At 38.0% G+C, this 18,452-nt stretch overlaps 1 protein-coding gene across 4 annotated transcripts in view; it reads left to right on the top strand.

Moving 5' to 3' along the window:
* ARHGAP15 (Rho GTPase activating protein 15) overlaps positions 1-18,452 on the top strand; it is a 321,555-nt gene that overhangs the window by 36,939 nt on the left and 266,164 nt on the right. For all 4 annotated transcript variants that reach the window (XM_069021284.1, XM_069021285.1, XM_069021287.1 and 1 more), the window contains exons 3-5: positions 8,996-9,070; positions 12,244-12,305; positions 13,627-13,714. In XM_069021284.1, coding sequence (XP_068877385.1) covers positions 8,996-9,070; positions 12,244-12,305; positions 13,627-13,714 — 225 coding nt within the window. The remainder of the gene's footprint in view (positions 1-8,995; positions 9,071-12,243; positions 12,306-13,626; positions 13,715-18,452) is intronic.

Here is an 18,452-nt window from a genome sequence, read left to right on the forward strand (position 1 = left end):
AATAGTTTGCTCACAACAGTGTTGGTGGAAGGAAGATTCCTGAAAGACTTCACTGGAAGTGTTTACTCTCTGCTTGATCACTCTTTGAGTTCCCCCTCCCTCCTTTTTCTAAAAGTTTAGTTCATCTAATCAAAAAGCAGAAACCCTGTGACTTTTCTAATGACTCCCATGCAATGTATGAAGAACAACTAAAGAATGGATGGCCTGTGAAAATACCTTGGGATTTATAGGCACAAATTTCAAATAATTGTGATTAAAATGTAAATAAAATATATCTTTTTGGGATAGTTAACAAAGTATTCATTTTTTAAGTAGCTTATTTCAAGCAATAAAATTATTGTTTCATGTTGATTTACTGTTAATTGAACTAGGGAAGAAAACGATATTTTAATTTTAAATTGCTGCTTTGTCCTAGTATAGCTGCAATAAGGTTGATTTTTGGACTTGGAAAAAAAATAGAGAAACTTGTCTTATCTGCTAAATTATCTGAAATAATCTTTTGTTACCAAGTAGAGTTTTCTCAGTTATTGTTTCAAAGGGCAATGACACAAGTTAAAATGGACCTTTGTTAAAATGACTTGTTTACTATCTACCTTGACTGGTGCCATGGCTTACCATGGAATACTTTGTGCTGCCTGGTGTATATGGAATGTGCATTGAAGTTTGGACAGGTCTGAATTTAGTTCACACTGGTTTTGGTACGATCTGGTTTGGGTTTTTATACACTTTGGCCGCTGAGTGATGTGCATTGCCCAAGTTAGTTTTAAAGGAAGTTGGGTATCAGAAGAGGAAATCAGGGTAAACCAGGCAGTGCTCTGGCCAACGTGGCCATGGCTCTGCTGCTCTGATGCTTAAGCCACTTTGTGTCCAGTTAACCTGGGTGTTCCTCCACTGCCATGGGCAATGGAGAGTGTATCCTTACACAGGAATCCTTGCAAATTTTTTTGTATCATTCCATTTTGTATTTCCCCCCCTGAGTACATTCCCCCCCTCCTTTTCCATTCCTGGCACATATATGTCCACAGGTGCTATTAAGTGTAGGGTAGCATGTGGTGCCCATGCTTCAGTGCTATTGCAGAGGAAGGACTTCCTACAGGAAAAAAATGATCACTTTCAGTATTTTGCAGGCTGCCCATCTAAGCCCATCATTGCCTGGCATCTACACACTAAGGGCAAGGATCCAGCGAACTTGTGAGTGGGCGCCATGCCATCTGAACAGATGGGCATGGAAGTAGGCAGCCAGTAGACCATGTATGTGCATCAACTGTGGGTGTTGAGGGCAAGATTCCCAGTGGAGAATGTCCAAACAGCTGTCTGGCCTGAGCCAACATGCCTACGACCAAGCAAAAGTGCCATCCCTAAATCCTGCTGAGTTGGATTAACCTTCAAAAATAAAAATTGCTTCTGCAGTAGCATAAGGTGAGTTTTTGGCTTGTTTAAATCTGAAAGAAGGAGTCAGGTAGACAGGATAAAGCAATGTGCTAACGTGGGGCCCACTAGAGAGGATCGAGCATTTGTCTAGGAATATTAATATTATTTTCTACAAGGGTGTTTATATGGCAAACAGCAACGGATGACTTGCAGGAGTGTGACATCAATGTTAATTACGCTTTTCTGTAAGACAGTCCTTTCAGGAGAGAGCTTTTGAGAGCATTTTGATTGTAGTGTATGTGCTGGATGTGATTTTTAAAGGCAGTTCTTGTAGAGGTTTTTGCACATTTACTTAGTAAGTTTTAATGATATTTTTTTGCTTTCCCTTTACCCTGAGACTACAATTCTGGGGTGCAATTTCAGGTCAGAGTTGCTGACACAGTCTGCAGTCACAGCTGAGTTCTCACATTTATTGTCTTTATTTTTCTAAGATCCAAAGGGAACAAGGAAAGACAATCTATCATTACTCTCTGTCTGTATTAACTTTGATTTTTACCTTTTTTAGACATAACATCAAAGAGCAGTTTTGCAGACATACATGTCAGAGGCAAAGAACAGTAAAGCACTGATAGTTATTGCATTTTTATTCCTGCTGCTCTCACTCCATATTTCCTCTACCATTGCTGCACTACTCATCTGTAATTTTACCAAATCACCTGCAATACTTTAGATAAATATATTCAAATATCACAGTGAAGCAAAAGTAATGACTGCATGATGAATAGAAAGATCAGAATAGGAAACTTATCAATATATTTCATGATATACCTTTTTATGTATGGCTGGATGAATGTTGTCACAATGTGGGTTGCTGCATTTTGTTGCATACTACAGGCTGGAACAGAAAAGGCAAATAGAAATACAGCAAAAGTCCCACTTTTAATGTTCTTTCCTGGAATCAATGAGGATTGTATTTAATGCAATTAAAGCATATTGAAGCTTAGGGACCGGGTTCCAGTTTGATTTCCAGTTGGAAATCCTACGGATTAGAGGCAGCACAGCTGTTGGTTCCTTTGTGATAGTTGGATCCCCAGGTACACGAATCCGAGAGACCCACAGTCAAATTCAGAGCAGCCCTAGGATTTCTTGAACACATATGGGTGGTAAGAACCTTTTGTAGCTGTCTCTTCTTCTACATGGGCTTTTGGCACTTCTCCTACTCCTGAAAATGTTAAAAATGGAGCCAACTACATCAGCTGGGACTCCCTCAAAGCAAGGATCAATTGGACAAATTTCAAAGGCCATTTGAGTGACTAGAGAGGAACAAAAGGGCTCCCACTCTAGGGAAAAATCTGCTCCTGGAAAACAGCAAGCCATTAATGGAGAAAAGTACCAGTGAAGGCTAATTCTTGGACTTAAAATATTAGCCCAAACTGGATACCCCAAATTCAGAACACCCCTCCAAGAATTTGGGGAAAGAAGGTGACATAGTTTCAAACAGGCTCTGCTTTGTAATAAAGCTCATGATTAATGTTTCTCTGATCACAGAGAATGAGCTCATCTTAACACTGGGCTGAAATTTAAACTAGGATCTGAGTAATTATTTTGCTCTTCTTTCATGAATGAAGATAAATGGAGATACTCCCCCAGCAGAGGCACCGCAGTGCTCATCTACAGCAAGTCCTGAAGCCAGGGAGCAGCACGCCCACGTGGTTATATTGCCTTGATAAAAAATACCCACCTTCACAGGCTCGGATAAAAAGGAGGACCCTCGCACTGTGGGAAAGGTCTATAGGATTCTGATTTATAAGGGAGCAAGAGGTCAAGGGAAGCAAAACCATTATCATTATTTTCAGAGGCTCTGGAGATGTGAGCTGAGTGTAGAGGGCAGTGTGCTCAAAGGGAGGCATGCAGGGCGAAGGCAACACAATCCTGCTTGCTGCTTTTTCTCTTCCCCCCACCGATTTCAGGCTGCAGATTCTGCTGAGAGTATGTCATATGTAACATAGGCCTGTGAGGACTGTGAAGTGGTTTTCTTATTAAATGATGCATGGAGAGATTATCTGGTCTGTAGCCAGCGCACAAAAGCTCCATCCATGCAAGTTCCTATTCCTGAGCAAAGCGTTGGGTCACCTGCGTGGTAATGAGTTTTCGGGAGCCTGGGGATGGAGGGTGAGGAGCAAATGTGGGCTGGTGGGGGCAGGACTGAAGCTGCACTTTATGCCTCTCTCTACTGCAAGCTTTAGAAAAAAGGCAGAGAGATCTAACACCATACTATACTGCCTTTAGTCTCATTACCTTTTTTCTGAAGAAATCTCTTTGAGACAAGGAAGGGGGGGAAAAGAAAATATAAACCATGTGATTCTAATGTAACCCTCAGGAGGATGGAGTTAGGAGGGCTCCAGAGCAAGTCAGGAGTGCCAGTGGCTGTGGGCAGGTAGCCCACTGGGACATGGAGCTCTCCCCAGGGCTGAAAGGCGTCTTCTGCTGAGTGATGGCGCAGCTCGAATGCACTGGGAGCATCCTCAGCAGTGTGGGGGAGAAATGGGATAGTTCCTGCTGTTTCTTGATGTTCTCCATGTCTTGAGAATGGACAAAAGTGCCTTATCTGCGGAAATGAAATGAATAGAATTTAATAGAATCATAGAATAGTGTGTGGCTTGGAAGGTACCAGTGGCTTGGAAGTCATCCAGTGCCACCTCCACTCATGGGCAGGGACACCTTCCACTATCCCAGGTTGCTCCAAGTCCTGTCCAGCCTGGCCTTGGACACTTCCAGGGATGGGGCAGCCACAGCTTCTCTGGGAACCTGTGCCAGGGCCTCACCACCCTCAGGTGAGCAAAGGATTTCTTCCTGATCTCTAATCTAACCCTGCCCTCTGTCACTTTGAAGGCTCTCCCAATTTTCATGTAATGAAATGCCCTTGTAAATGACAAAGGGATATTTCTGAGTGGGGAGGCCTGTGGGATTTTCTCAGTGCCTTTCACAGCTGACATGAAATCATATCCATAGCTCAGCTGTTTCCAAATAATTTCTGTAGATAATCATGGACTTGCCATACTGCCCAAGACTGGATCTTTAAAACAAGTCACTTTGAGCCTGGCAGTGAGTGAAATGTTACAGGATTCTCCTTGCCATTGCATAGGTGTCTGTCAAGGGACGTGGCCATTAAGAAATGCTACAATACATTTTTGTTAAGTTTCTTTATCTAAGCAATTATGAGCTGCCACTGCAGTATGGGAGTGACTGGGAACGAAATGACCGCAGACATCACTAAATCAGGTGTCACCCCTCCTTCTCTGTTGAGGGAATAGTTCCCACAAAAGTTTATGTGACTAGTTTGTACTTTTATTGCAAACTTTCAAGCTGCCACCAGTAAGTTCGATCCTGTAAAGAATGGAGTGCTCTGGCCCTGATCCAGAAAAACACTTAAGCCCATTGCAGAGTGCTTTGCTGGGTTGGATCCAGAACAGAGCATCAGGCAGTAGTAGGGGCTCAACAGTAGGGGATTTCTCTCTTTTTTTAGGTTATTTATAAAGGAATCTCCACATACATGATTGCAGTGTCGGCAGGATGAAAAAAGCAATACTTAGAGCCCTAAAAAGGTCAAACCATGAACAGCATGAAAGGTTTTTGGTAGAAATCTATCAAACCCTCCATGAGAACCTTCTCCTTGGCAGAGCAATACTGTGAATGATGGAGAAAACAGCAGGTAGATGCCAGTTTAGGGTTTCCCATCCAAAGCAGAGCTCTGTTTGACCAGGTGCTGCTGGTTTGAGAAAACCATGGTTTTCCCAGGCTATTCGTAGGTGGTGTTTGTGGATAAATAATCTGTGGTGAATAACTTATTTGACAATCTTGAAAGCCACCTAGAAAGGTCATACAATTATCTTAATTACTTAGGGATACAAGTGAATTCAGAATGGCATTTCAGGAAATAATTAATTGTCTGTACTTTGCACTGGAGCAGCATTTTGAGTAATGCTGGTTGGTTTTAGGTTTGGTTGAAATCAAAAAGAAGACTGCTGCTTCTTGTTGACGAGATGAATTAGGTTAGAAATATGCCTGTAATGGGAAATAAAAAACAAATGGATCCTCCAAGTTTCTTTTTAAATCAATGCCACACTGTGTGAAGAGAATAGTGCTGACTTAGCCATGATGAATCCCCAGAAAAAGAGGGAGAATTTAAAGAACAAACGGGAACACAGAGAGAAATTAAATGGAAGATCAGGTTACTGTGTTTTACCTCCCTGTTAAAACAGCAGTTGTCAGATGGCTGTCCCTTCACACCGGGGTACCAGGCGCACGGAATGGAGGCTTTGCCTTTGTGGGAAGGATGATGACGGTTTAGTGCTTAGATGCTGAAATAACTCTGGTAGGAGATGGATCCCCTTTAGCTAAGGGAAGGGGGGGCTGCTCAGGCTGAATTTAACAAAACTAGACTTGCCCACAGAGTTGCAAGCACTCGCAGAGTGGATTTTTAGTGCTGCAGGTGACATTGTTGCTGACTGAAGAATGTTCATCAAATCAGAAAACTGCTGATGAGCTGCCTTTCCCAAAAAGGGATCTCACGAACTTCTCCTGTAAATCTCTGCCTTCATCATACCCTGGGAGGTGAGGTAGAGGACTTGTGACAGATATTATTTAGGTTTTTCTGGAGTTTATTAGGGTAATCAAATGGCGCTATGGAGGAAAAAAAAAATCTCAACCCCTCTCCTTTATGGTCTATCTATTAAAAGCTGAATGAAAGAATGGAAATAACAGAGCTTACACCTCCCTTTGAATATTTTGGTACTCCACTGAGAATTGTGAGTATATTGAAACATGGACATCTTGAGTGCTGTCACCCAGGTTCTGCTGAGAACGTTTAACTTTGAACTGGATTTATCTTAAGGGCAGTGATGTAACTAACTCATTCAAAGGTACTTGCAAAAATATATTTAAGAAAAAATTTCTATCAGGCCTGCTGGAATTTTATCAAATCAGTCTAAAAGAATGTATTTCCTCTGCTGCTACTGGTTTTGGGGTTTTTTTTAAGTTGTTTTGATTAATTTTCTTTAAAGTTCTATTTCTAAACCAAAAGGCTGGTAGAAATCAGAAATTTATTAAAGTTTCTATTAATTCCATTTGTGACCCAAATATTTGGGGGGTTTTTCCAGAAGAGCTGGATCTTGGCTTACATAATTGTGGATTTTGGTTGTATTTCTGTAACTAGGTTCAGACTTCGGAGCTTCAGGACTTTTTCTGTGTGAGATTGCTTAAAAGGTGTTTCTTTTTTGTAGCCCACCAATGTGCAAACACATCAATTAAATAATTGTGTAAGAGGTCTATTCTTTCCCTTGTCTTCATGAAGATTTCCTCAGCATTTTTATGCTTTGCATACACAAATGAGTTTCTTAAAGGACATAATATCATCCACACCTGAAATTTAATTTTCTTTAATCCTTTCATATATCCTGGAAATCTTACTGTTGTCTTTTAATTACACTACCCCAATAATTTGCTAGGCCTACAAAAATAGGACTTTTTACTCATTTCTTCATTGGGTTGTGGATAGATTTAGGGCTCTGGATAAATTCTTTTTAGCAAGTATCAAACATGAGCATTTCTTTAGCTAATGCTCTGATCACTGAAGCAAAGAGCAGCCAAGAGCTCTGCTCAGTGCTCCACACTTCACAAAGTTGCACACAGGGCCCCCAACATGCACATGGGGCCCCTGGAGAGAGCAGCAGAATGTTAAAGCAGGCACTGTGGAGTGGTAGTGTGTCTTGTTATTTAATTTGGATGAGTGAAGAATATATTTGAGAAAGCATCGCCGGGCAATGCGCTCTGTTGTATGTTAAGGAATAATTAGAATGTGGGGGATCTGGGTAAGAAAGAGTTTCTGTGATCTAGACCTGAATAGTTTAGCTATATGTCTTGGGCACTATAGAACCTTCAGAGTTGTCTAACAGTAAAGATAAAGAAAGAGATAAATTGAATTAATTTATTTTGAATTTATATACATGCCTCTGCCTGCATTAATATTAAGCTCCATCCAAAATCTAAATAGAAAAACTGTAATCTTAGAAGTTCTCTCAATAGCATCAGCAAATCATTCTTGTTTACCCTACATGCTAATAAAACAGGAACATGACACTCCTGAAAACAAGATTGCAAAATACAGAAAATGTGGTCTGACATTTTTTTTCTCCCCAAAGGAGGGACTGCCACTAACTAAAGTATTTCTTATGAAAGCTCGATTGCTTAAGATGCAGAATATTAAGAGAGAAAAACACTTTAGGACACAGCCATGTCACCAGCTGTTACTCACCCTTAATGAAATTGTTAAGTGATATTCTTCATAAATAGGTCAGTGAAACTTTTGAATTGTGAAGAATGTTTTATCTCTTTCTTTGAAATGTTTGTATTAAATTTAGAACTGGTAATTCATTAAGCTCATTAGCTCTGACTAGGAGAGTAGAGCAATATCTAGGATATAGATTTCAAGGCTTAAAAACCTTAGTGCTTACAAATAAACATGAAAGCAATGTGTGGAGAAAAAATATGGGATCATAATATGTTTAACTGTTTTTTGAGCGTGGCCCTCTGGATTAATTAAGAACATTTTCTATATTCAGACACTTGAATATAAACAGAATATATTATGACTTTTGGTTAAGTCTCTTTTAATAGAGGAAAAGAGAATGCATTATGATGAATACAGTGGAAACTAGTTGAGACTATATTTTGTTGTTTGCTTTGTGGCTTCAGCTAAAAGAAGAAATAATCACTGAGTTTTACAGGACCTCAACTCGTAATTATATATTTTTTGATTGATATTTAATTTAAACAGTAAAAGTTTTATATATATGTGTATATATATATATATATATACACACACTTGCACACACTTTTAAGTGATCTGTTCTTTGTGGTAGATTTTTAAGGAAGTAAAATGCTATTGAGCTCTGCCAAATGTTTGATTTGTGAAGAAACTTTTATTTAGTTTTAATAGTTTCTGGTGTAAAGCAATAATTTTTCAGAATTAAGTCACAGATGATTACATTGTCTTCCTCAAAGAAAAGGGAGAATTGGAGGAAATCAAGGACTTGCGATTTGGGAGCAATTGTAGATTCAGAGTCCAGTACTGCTATGACCTTTCAGTCATGGAGACTTTAGAAACAGCCTTTAAAGCAGTTTAAACTTGCTGGATTGTTTTGTACTTGTACCCAATTGTTTTCTGGTTTCTTCATTGACTTGCTTTTTGTGGCCTCGAGGTTATAATCAGCAGCTTTCTTATTTCTCTAAAATGGATTTAAGAGCACCTAATCAGTTAACCTACTTTTGAGATTCCTAATGGAGAAAAAAAAATTGTAATTTAGGTTATTACTATCGGTTGAATAATTTTTAGGTAAATTTGCCAATGTGACATCACAAGGAGGCACATTTATACCAGAGTTTTATACCACAGTATATCAGCTGTACATTTCAAATACCCAGGGCTCAGAGAAACATCAGAAAGAAACCCCAAACCCCCACCCAGTTCATGCTGCGTGTGCCCTGTAATTGAATTTGTTGGTCCATCTTTACCTGCACCTATTTGATTCCTCTCTGAATACAAATATTTCTTTTTCTTTTTCAGATAAATCGTCACAGAAGAAATCTTTCCCAACACAACCTGACGTTTGCAGACATCATCAGTACCCAGGACCCCACGGTGAGAAATTGCTCTACAGAACTGATAAATCACTCTGGTTATTTTAAATGTCTATAACATAAACGTTGCACTTGCTTCACTAAAGAATGAATATGAGAGTATTTGGATACCTCAAGATGTTAAGGGACGTAAGGGATTTTGATTAATCAAAAAAGGAATAATTTTAGAAGGTACAAAGTCATTTATACAGCTTGACTTTGTTGTTAGTTCTGTTGTACTCAACTGAAGTTTCATCAGTATTAATACTTGGTATAAAGGAATGCGACCAAGTTTTTGGCCTCTCTTTGCCCTTATTAAGGTGTTTTTAATAATAGTATTAATTAGTATAAGAAATATTATCATGAAATCAAAAAAAAAATCTTGACATTAAAAAAATCTAGGGGGAATGAGAAACAGATGTTTTTCAGCTAAAATAGAATGAATATGAAAATACAGATTCATTAAAGAAAGTTTGGTATCAGCAGTACTGTTACACAAACTTTTCAAGATTAGGTATGTTCAGAACGTTTGAATTCTACTCAAGAAAATGATAAAACCTGTATGTGACACAGTGATGTTTCTTCATAGTTTCTAATGATATTAAGTCATGAGAATGAGAGTCTTTTTTTTTTTTGATTCTTATTCAGAAACTCAAATATTTACACGATGTACTCTCATCTTTACTATTCTTCTAAAAATAATTTAGAAAATAAATCAACATAAGCTCCACAAAATACTTCCATTTTTCTATTTCTATGCTAACTCTTCAGGGCATTTTGGGTCATTTTCTCAACCTTTCACATGTTGAAAAGGTGCAGGAAGGGCAGCAGCTTAACAAAAACTGATGATATTTATTGAGACAGAAACAACAGAACATATCATTGGGATATATTTGGAATTCTTTTCAATCCAATATCATCCATTTGCAGAAGTATTGTAAGCTGATCCTGAGCTGTCCTAGAAGTGTTTTCTTGGAAAAAAAGTAGAATAGAAAAGGGGATATTAACAGAAGTTAAGCAAGGGGAATGCAGCACCCCAAACAGAAATTATAAAAATATTGCAGTCATCCTAGATAAATTTTTATTTGACTTTGTGGTAGCTTTTTCATAATTCCATGCATGCCCTATATATTAATTACAGAGAAAACTGTGCACATTATCAATTAGAAGAGGCCATTCTAATTTTAATTAAGGACAGCACCTGTAGTAATTCAATTAAAGCAATATATGTGAAAGGAGTTTTCTCAGCACTGAGAGGGCTCATATTAACTGCAGCTCTTGTAGTTTTTTACTGTTCAGTTTTGAGCCATTTAATTTATAGCAAATGGTGGATTTGAGCCATGTAATTTAAGTCAGGATATTTTATATACCCAATATTTGTTAGTGGATTTGATATCCTAGCTGAAGACAATTATAAGGAAAATATGACTAAACAGCAACATTTCCACCTGGAAACACATCCAGTTTTTAACTTCCCAAAATGTGACAACAAAGGTGATACAGATCTGATGTTGGAAAATAATATTTTCCTTTAGTTCTGGATTGGTCAAGATAGCAGTTTGGGAAAGTGGTTGGTAAACTTTGAAAGCATGAGATTTAGGGTCTGATTCAGAGAAGCAATCAACAGCTTGAATGCTTAGCCAATGCTCCTCCCAGTTTCTGTTTCCAGATGGATAGAAATATTAAAAATAATAACTTTTCTCATATTTTATTTGGCATCTCTGGCCCTGGTCAACCACCAGAAGCTTTATGACACAAAAATAAAGGATTAGAAGGAAGGAAAAAAAAAAATCAAAAAAAAGTAAAGTAAGGGGAAAAAAAAAAAAGTGGAGATGGGGATTAAACCTTATTTTAGCTCTTCTAGTTCACCCATCCATCACTAGATAAATAGTGACATGACTCTGCACAATAATCCCTGCACACTTTCTCTCTGGGTTTTCTATGGCAATGATATACATGACAGGAATTTACATGAGATAAGTACAAATTACAGATGAAGCACACACTGATCCTCATGTACCCATTTGATAATGTCACCTAAATCACTGTCCACAGGCCTACAGGCCTTTCCATAGGTACAAACAGATGTATTCACAGCATATATTTCATTACATGTTGTATATCAACCTCAAAAAAATCTGAGGAAATAGTGAAACATATTACACTGTTAAAATAATGCTATTTTGTACAATCAAAATAACAGACATGTTTGATTTAAAAATCCTTATATTGCCTCTTAAAGCGTGTTTTATTGCTATTTAATGGCTTTGCGGACAGCAAAATTCTATTGAAATTGTAATGAAATCTCCTTGTGATGCAATTTACTACAAAGGCCATGTGGAGTTTCTAATATCCAAGTTGGGCACTGGCTTGGTAGTGTTTGAAAGCGAAACCAGACTCACCCTTAATCACAATTTTGTTTCTTTTTCCCATTACTGACACAGTTGAGACCTCCTTAGTAAATGAGACCTGATGAGATGGAAGGTTTGGCTGAAAAGCAGTCATCTTGCTTTGTTTGTTTTTTAGCTTTTTAATATAAATTTACATAGACAAAAATAACCCCTATCCCAGCTGTATCCCAGCTGTACAATGGGATATTTCAGAAGATCAGAGAGCCAAGTGTCTGCAAGGGACTCTGGCTTAAGGAAGGTGTTCAGAGAGGTGTAGGAGCACAAACTGCAATGCAAATAAAAAAAAAAAAGGAAGCCTAGGCCTTGCTTCTAATACACCAAAACTCAAGCACAGTGTTGGGACCATGCAATCCAGTGTCACATCCCCATACAGAGTCCTCAGTGTGGTGTGTTCCTCACAGCTAGTAATGAAACTCAATATCTAAAATGATATTTTAACATAATTTACCTGCAATGTATTTAAAATTCTCATTTGCTGGTAGCCAGCAAAACTTTGCCTGCATCAAAATAAATTGCTTCTAAATAAATAGAATAAAATAAAGTAAAATAAAACTTAATTCAATTTTTATTGTGGTTAATTTTGTATAGTAGTTGACTTTAAATGTTGTTTTCAAATATTTAAAAGAACTGAGTATATCAGAAAAAAATAGGTGATTAAGCTGAGAATTAGTAGTAAAATTCCCCACACTAGACTAGCTGGATGAAGACTCCTTTGCATGTACTAAGTGGTTTTATTCATCTGAATATATAATATGGTTGTGACCTTAATTTTTCTTTCTTGCAGGTAGTGGAGAAAGAAGGTTATCTTCTCAAAGCAAAAATAGCAGATGGCGGCAAGAAATTAAGGTATAACACGTGAATGTGATAGAACCTAAAGGGGCTCCAAGAGAGCTGGAGAGGGACTTTGGAAAAGGGCCTGGAATGACAGGAAAAGGGGGAATGGCTTCAACCTGATGGAGGGCAGGGCTGGATTGGATATTAGGAAGAACTGTGAGGGTGGTGGGCCCCGGCACAGGGTGCCCAGAGAAGCTGTGGCTGCCTCATTCTATCCACAACTGATGGCATTTAGTATGAGTTGGGTACTGGATTTAGGATGTATTCCAAGATGCATTACTGTTTACTTCTTTGGTAATCCGTATTCTTCCAGCATCTCCAACTCATAGGAAAATTTGCTGAAATCTGCACGTAGCACACTTGGCCACTTACACCTTTGTGCACTTACGAGACCTCTTTTAAATGGAAAGAAAAAATAGAGAAAAATAACTAAGAACTGAAATTGTGCTTACCAACAGACAAATCGTATTCACCATATGAAGCAGATCAATAGTGGGGTTATGAGTATTTCTGTAAATATCAGATGTTATGACCCTTAAATTTGAGAGTCAAATTTGATCTGCTGATCTAAAAATAGGTTTTTATCAGATCAGATTTATGATTATGTAGTGCTTTGAAACCTGTCATATGTAACATACATAATAGCATTTTCTTGAGTTGAATATTGTGTTCTTCTGCTATCAGGGGACATTCTTTCACATGTCCATGTGTATTTTTACTTCTCCCTAGCCCCAGCAGTTTGTCAGTTCTCCAGGGCTGTACCATGAACTCCTGATGTTTAATGGTTACTTAAACCTTGCTCAGATATTGTTTGTATCTTCCTTGCTCTCCTGTGAAATTTTAATTTAGGAAAAGCACAAAGCATTTGGGACCTTTCAAAATAGACCTGTTACTGAGCTCTGAGTATAGTCAGATCACATTTTTCTTTCTCAGCTTTATTTTAAGTCTTAGGTACCAGAAGGGCACCAGCTAATTCAGAGTCCTCTACATGTGAACTTTGAGCATGTGTGAATAATCTCACAGTTTTCATTTGACACCACGGCAAAAAAGAAATACAAATGGGCTTCAAAATATGAATGAGGAGAAAGAAGCCCTTCAAGTTTTGATAGGTTACATTTCGGATATAATTAGGATGGTGCAACGCCATCAATGTTGATGGAAGTTCATTGACAATGTTGACTTTAGACCATTTTTGTTTCTGACATATATTAATATATATTATATTTTCATAATTAAAAGTCAAACCTACAAATGAAACATCTTTTACCTCCTACTTGAATGCCTCACAGATTTTTCCCTTTTTCTTTTTTTTTTTTTTAATCTTATTTATAAGGAAAAACTGGTCCACCTCCTGGGTTGTTCTTACTGCTCGGAAAATGGAATTCTACAAAGAATCCAAGCAGCCGGCGCTGGCCAACCTGGTAGGCAATCAACCATCCAATATCCTCAGCCTCCTGGCAACTATTATTTCAATATAAAATGTTTGGTGTTTACAGAAGACAAATTTAGACTGAGCTGGCAACTTCAAAGGTTTGAGAGCAGCTGAAGGAAAAATGCCTTGATAAACTCTTAATCAGATGTAGTGTATGAGAAGAAATAGGACACAGCATGTCCTTTATTAAGAGATGCATTTCGAGAGTAATTGCAAAGTGAGACAAATGGTGAGTGACTACCCAGTAATGTGAAGGTAACACTTTAAATTAAGGTGCCACTTATAAATGCTTTATTCTTATTTATGAAAATGATCACTAAATGCAGCTACTTCCTCAAATAACGTATTATAAAGTGTGTTATAAAATGCATTAGTAATAAATGCTGAACAGATGATGCGATGAGAATCTGTTGCAAAGGATATTGTGAGGCGTAAATTGTATTAAACCATGCATGTGCATCTTTAATACATGAATTTAAGTTGTTATCTACCATCCTATAAAGTGGCTTATACATTAATAAATAATAATAAATTATTTATAAATGGCACCTTAATATAGGGTGTTACCAAAGCAGAAAACATTATAAGTCAGCAAAGTGATTTTTTATCGCAGTATAAATGTGACATCCACCATATCCCGCTAACCTTCCTGAATATTTCTATGACTCCATCTAATGCAGCTAATGCAATTTCTGTAGCCTGTAGTTACTACAAAGTGAAATTTGCAGTACCTTTTTATTGTGCCCCAAGGAAAGGCCACTGATCTTCGTCTCGGGAGATGTGACAGCTCTGTCGCACGCGCGGTAGCGGCACGTGTCCCTTCAGTGCTGGGCATTGCCGAGCCTCAGCGTGGGCAACAAAAGGGAAATTTGGTGGCTCTGTGACACTGTGGGCAGTGAAGGGACAGGTTTGACAAAGCCCCGTTGTGAAAGGCTCTCAAGGCCTGATCGAACCTGCCAAATCTCATCGGTGTGATGGGTGGCCACAAAGGTGCTCTCTTTGGCAGGAGTCACAAACAATAAGTTATTTTTCCTGTGGCAGGTGATGCAAACTGTTCTTCTCTAAATCCTAGATCTATCAATGCCACCTGTCATAAAATCAGCCTTGAGGAGCACCTTTTCATGCCTTACATTTTTTGAAAGAAGGTGAGCTTTGTAGAAAAAGAAGAACCCCAGAACTAATAGATGAAACAATAAAAATAAGTAAAGGGTGAAATCTGGCTCTTTCTGCTTGTGTTTGCACTAGTCCAGCTGGAAAATACAACTCTGCAGTCATGAAAACAGAAAAGCTTGAATTATTATTTTTTTCAGAATCATCTGTTTTCCTTAAAGTTGGATTATATGTTATCAGGGAAAAGAAAAATGTCTAAGGTGAACTTATGAGAACTAGTCTTATAATTTACTAAGTGTCTTACACTTCTCCTTGCTACCTCTTCCCTCTCTTTGCAAGCTCTCACTCGAATTCCAGAGATAAATGAACTGGTGGAAATCTAACGCACAGGAGGCTAGATTCTGCTCTGAGACTCCTCCACATGGATAAAATCCTCTTTAGGGTTTTGGATACTAAACTAGACCTGCCTGGAGAATGGGATTTTGGCCCAGCTCTCGAACTGGTTAACTAAAAAAATGGTGGTGTGTTATGAAACAGGACCTTCTGAGAGGTCACTCCCTATCCCTGAAGTCTCAGTGATCACCAGTGCTCACAATCAGTGAGGTAAAATCTGCCTCCTGTGTTTGAAAGAACACAGACAAATTGAACCCGTATTTTCCTCATTATCAGCGAAAAAAATAAAAGTGTGGGTTTTTTTATTTTATTCCATGCTGGATTTGAACACTGGGAGGTGTGAGCTCAGTGTTCACTAGGTGAGAAAAATTTGTTAAACTTATATTTTCTGTCTGTTGCATGAAACTTAAATGCAACAGTAAATAAACAAATTGAGTAAAGCTTGAAAACAACAAGCACTGTCAGTGTTCAAAATCCTATAATCCAATTTCATAAACCCAAATTTTGCACATCAAAAAAAGCTAAACTGTCATGTTTATCTCATCTGATAAAGTAAATACAATGCTTACTTCCTCTGTAAACCACTTAACCAGATATAATTTTGGTAGTGGAAAAGGACTAATACAAAAAAAGATTCATTAGAAGCTGTTTGTTTACTGATTTTATTTTTCCAGTTTTAGTTTACTTTGGAAAAGGGGGAACTCACCCATTAATTAAATAATGTAAGAGAAGTGACGTTCATATAAGATAGTATGAATTATAACAAAGCATTTTTATTGTTAGCAGGAAAATGATGTGACTTAACAAAAAGATTAATGTTCCTTTGTATTCTAAAGACATTGATTCATTAATTATTAATTATTAAATACTGTACTTGGAGCAAAAATTTAGACTAAGACAGCATCGTTATAAGAGGAATGATATTTCACAAAACAAAGGCAACATGAGAGAGGGAAATGAGAGCACCTCTAATCACACCTCTTTTCATGACTATAGGACAGCATTTAGAGGTGATTTAAAATTATATTGGCCTAAATCTTTAATAATGTTTTAATCAAAGAACTGGCAATAGCTAACAGGAGGCTTTGCTGCTCCTGTGTACAACTGTAGCTGCAGGACTCACTGTGGCAACTTTGCTGTTGCTTTGCATGGAGAGGACTGGGATCCATTGCTTTGCTTTCTGGTGAAGTTGGTGACAAAATCTGGAGTTATTGGAAGTAATAGAGCACAGCAATTAAAGCACACTGAGGAGAGATTCAGAAAATGAGATTGTTTACAAATACTACTGAAAATGCAGGTTTGCATCCCATGTAGCTAAATCATTAGCTTTTGCTGCTGCCTTGATCATTTGTGGTCCTGGCTCTAATGCACTTTTTTTTTTTTTACACTATCCTTATGAATTCGACTAACTCTTTATTTTAAATTAAGGACATTGTGATCTAAATGAATCACAGCTCCGTTCTTCCTTGCCAGCGTTAAATTCTATTGTCAGTTGGTCTTTCTGACCAAGAAAATGTAGTCAGTTTATTCCCTCAAATAGTTTATTCAACAGAGGTTATTTTAACCTCAGGTTATTAGCCCATCTGCAAAGTAATTTAGTGGGTGAAAACGCTGCTGAAATCCATATTCATGTTTAGGAAGACTTCATCTTAGCAGACACTTGTATCAATTTACAGCATAATCCCCTCCAACAACATTGATATAACATAATTGCTCTGACTGCAAAACACAAAGCAAGGACGTGGAGAGCTCAGGCTTCCCAGTCACCTTAACTTAGTCTCTCCCAGTGTCTCTGGGTGTTGCATAAGATGGAAAGCCAACTATGTAGGGGGGAAATGTTTAGACCAGAATGAATTTCCCTGTAGATTTCCTGGAGTTCTGATGGATTTCAGTAGGTGCTCTCCAGGTGTGCAGCAGAAGAGTGATGGGCAGATTCAGGCTCGATGGATCTGAATGATTTAGCATGGAATTTTCATGAGAAGCTTCACATTCTATGCCATACCCATGAGTTCATAGACACACTGTCATCAGAACTGAAATTCTCCAAAGGATAAGTTTTCATGGAATGGTTTGGGTTGGAAGGGATCTTAAAGATTATTTTGTTCCACTCCCCTGCAATGAGCAGGGAGACCTTCCAATAGACCAGGTTGCTCAATTCATATTTATTTCCCCCAGAGAAAAAGAGACTGACTCAAATAATTATTGCACATAGCAGAAGTGTGTTCATCTTTCCAACACCACAAGCATCCCATCCTTTCTGGAGAGGGAGATGTTCATGCTTGTACTTTTCTCCTGCTTATTACAAAATCAGAGCTGTAAACAAAGTCCAAAGTACTGCAACAGCAACAGAATTATACTGTGTGCTCACTGGGTGCACAGAATGGTCTGGGTTCTGCTGTTGCATACATTTTTGTACAATCATAGAAATTAGAAATGGTAAAATCCTGTAGAGTTCACTATTCCATCTTCCTGCAAAGCCTCTCTAGGCTTTTCATTGTTTTTTCTCCCTTCAGTGTTCCATGACAGTTTTTCTGAGGAAAATATTCTGTAGCCCAGTAATGTTCTCTATCAAAAAACTATTTCTGTTTCTTTGTCTACATGTTCTTTTAATCTCATCATGTGTTTCCAAAATTTCTCAACTCTTTCTGCTGGTGGAATAAAGCTTCCCTTCTTTGTTAAAGTGTTTTCAGACTCAAACTATCCTTGTGGGTAATTTTTTTTTCAAAGAGAGACAGATTACCCACTTTGAGAAGCTCATGTTGTGTGTTCCTGATGGGTTGCAGAGCTGCCTGTGTGGTGCAGATCTGGGTGTTGCATGGAATCCTGGAGAGGACTTAGGCCCCATAGCCCTATTTATCAAAGTATTGGAATATTGAAAACTCATTCATTTCCTCCACAATTTGAATTATTTTTTGCATTAATATATCAGTGATGGGGTTTTTTCCAACGCTGTAATTTTTGCCATGCAAGTATTAGCTGACTAAATTTCACAACATCTTTGTAAAATCAAGTCTCAATGCTGCAGTTTTGATCTGTTATTAAAAAATTGGAAAGACTAAGCTCCTGTCAGAGGCCAGGCAGGAAATTTGAGGCAGAGGTGGGGAAAAAGAAATCCAAGCTCTTTTCTTCCAGTGGTTTAACCACAAGAACATCCTTCTGTTTTGAAGAGTATATTTCTTCTATTAAAAAAATTAATAATAATAAAAAAAAGGAACAAAGACACA

Source organism: Aphelocoma coerulescens, chromosome 7 (genome assembly GCF_041296385.1).
Source record: "Aphelocoma coerulescens isolate FSJ_1873_10779 chromosome 7, UR_Acoe_1.0, whole genome shotgun sequence".
Lineage (NCBI taxonomy): Eukaryota > Metazoa > Chordata > Aves > Passeriformes > Corvidae > Aphelocoma > Aphelocoma coerulescens.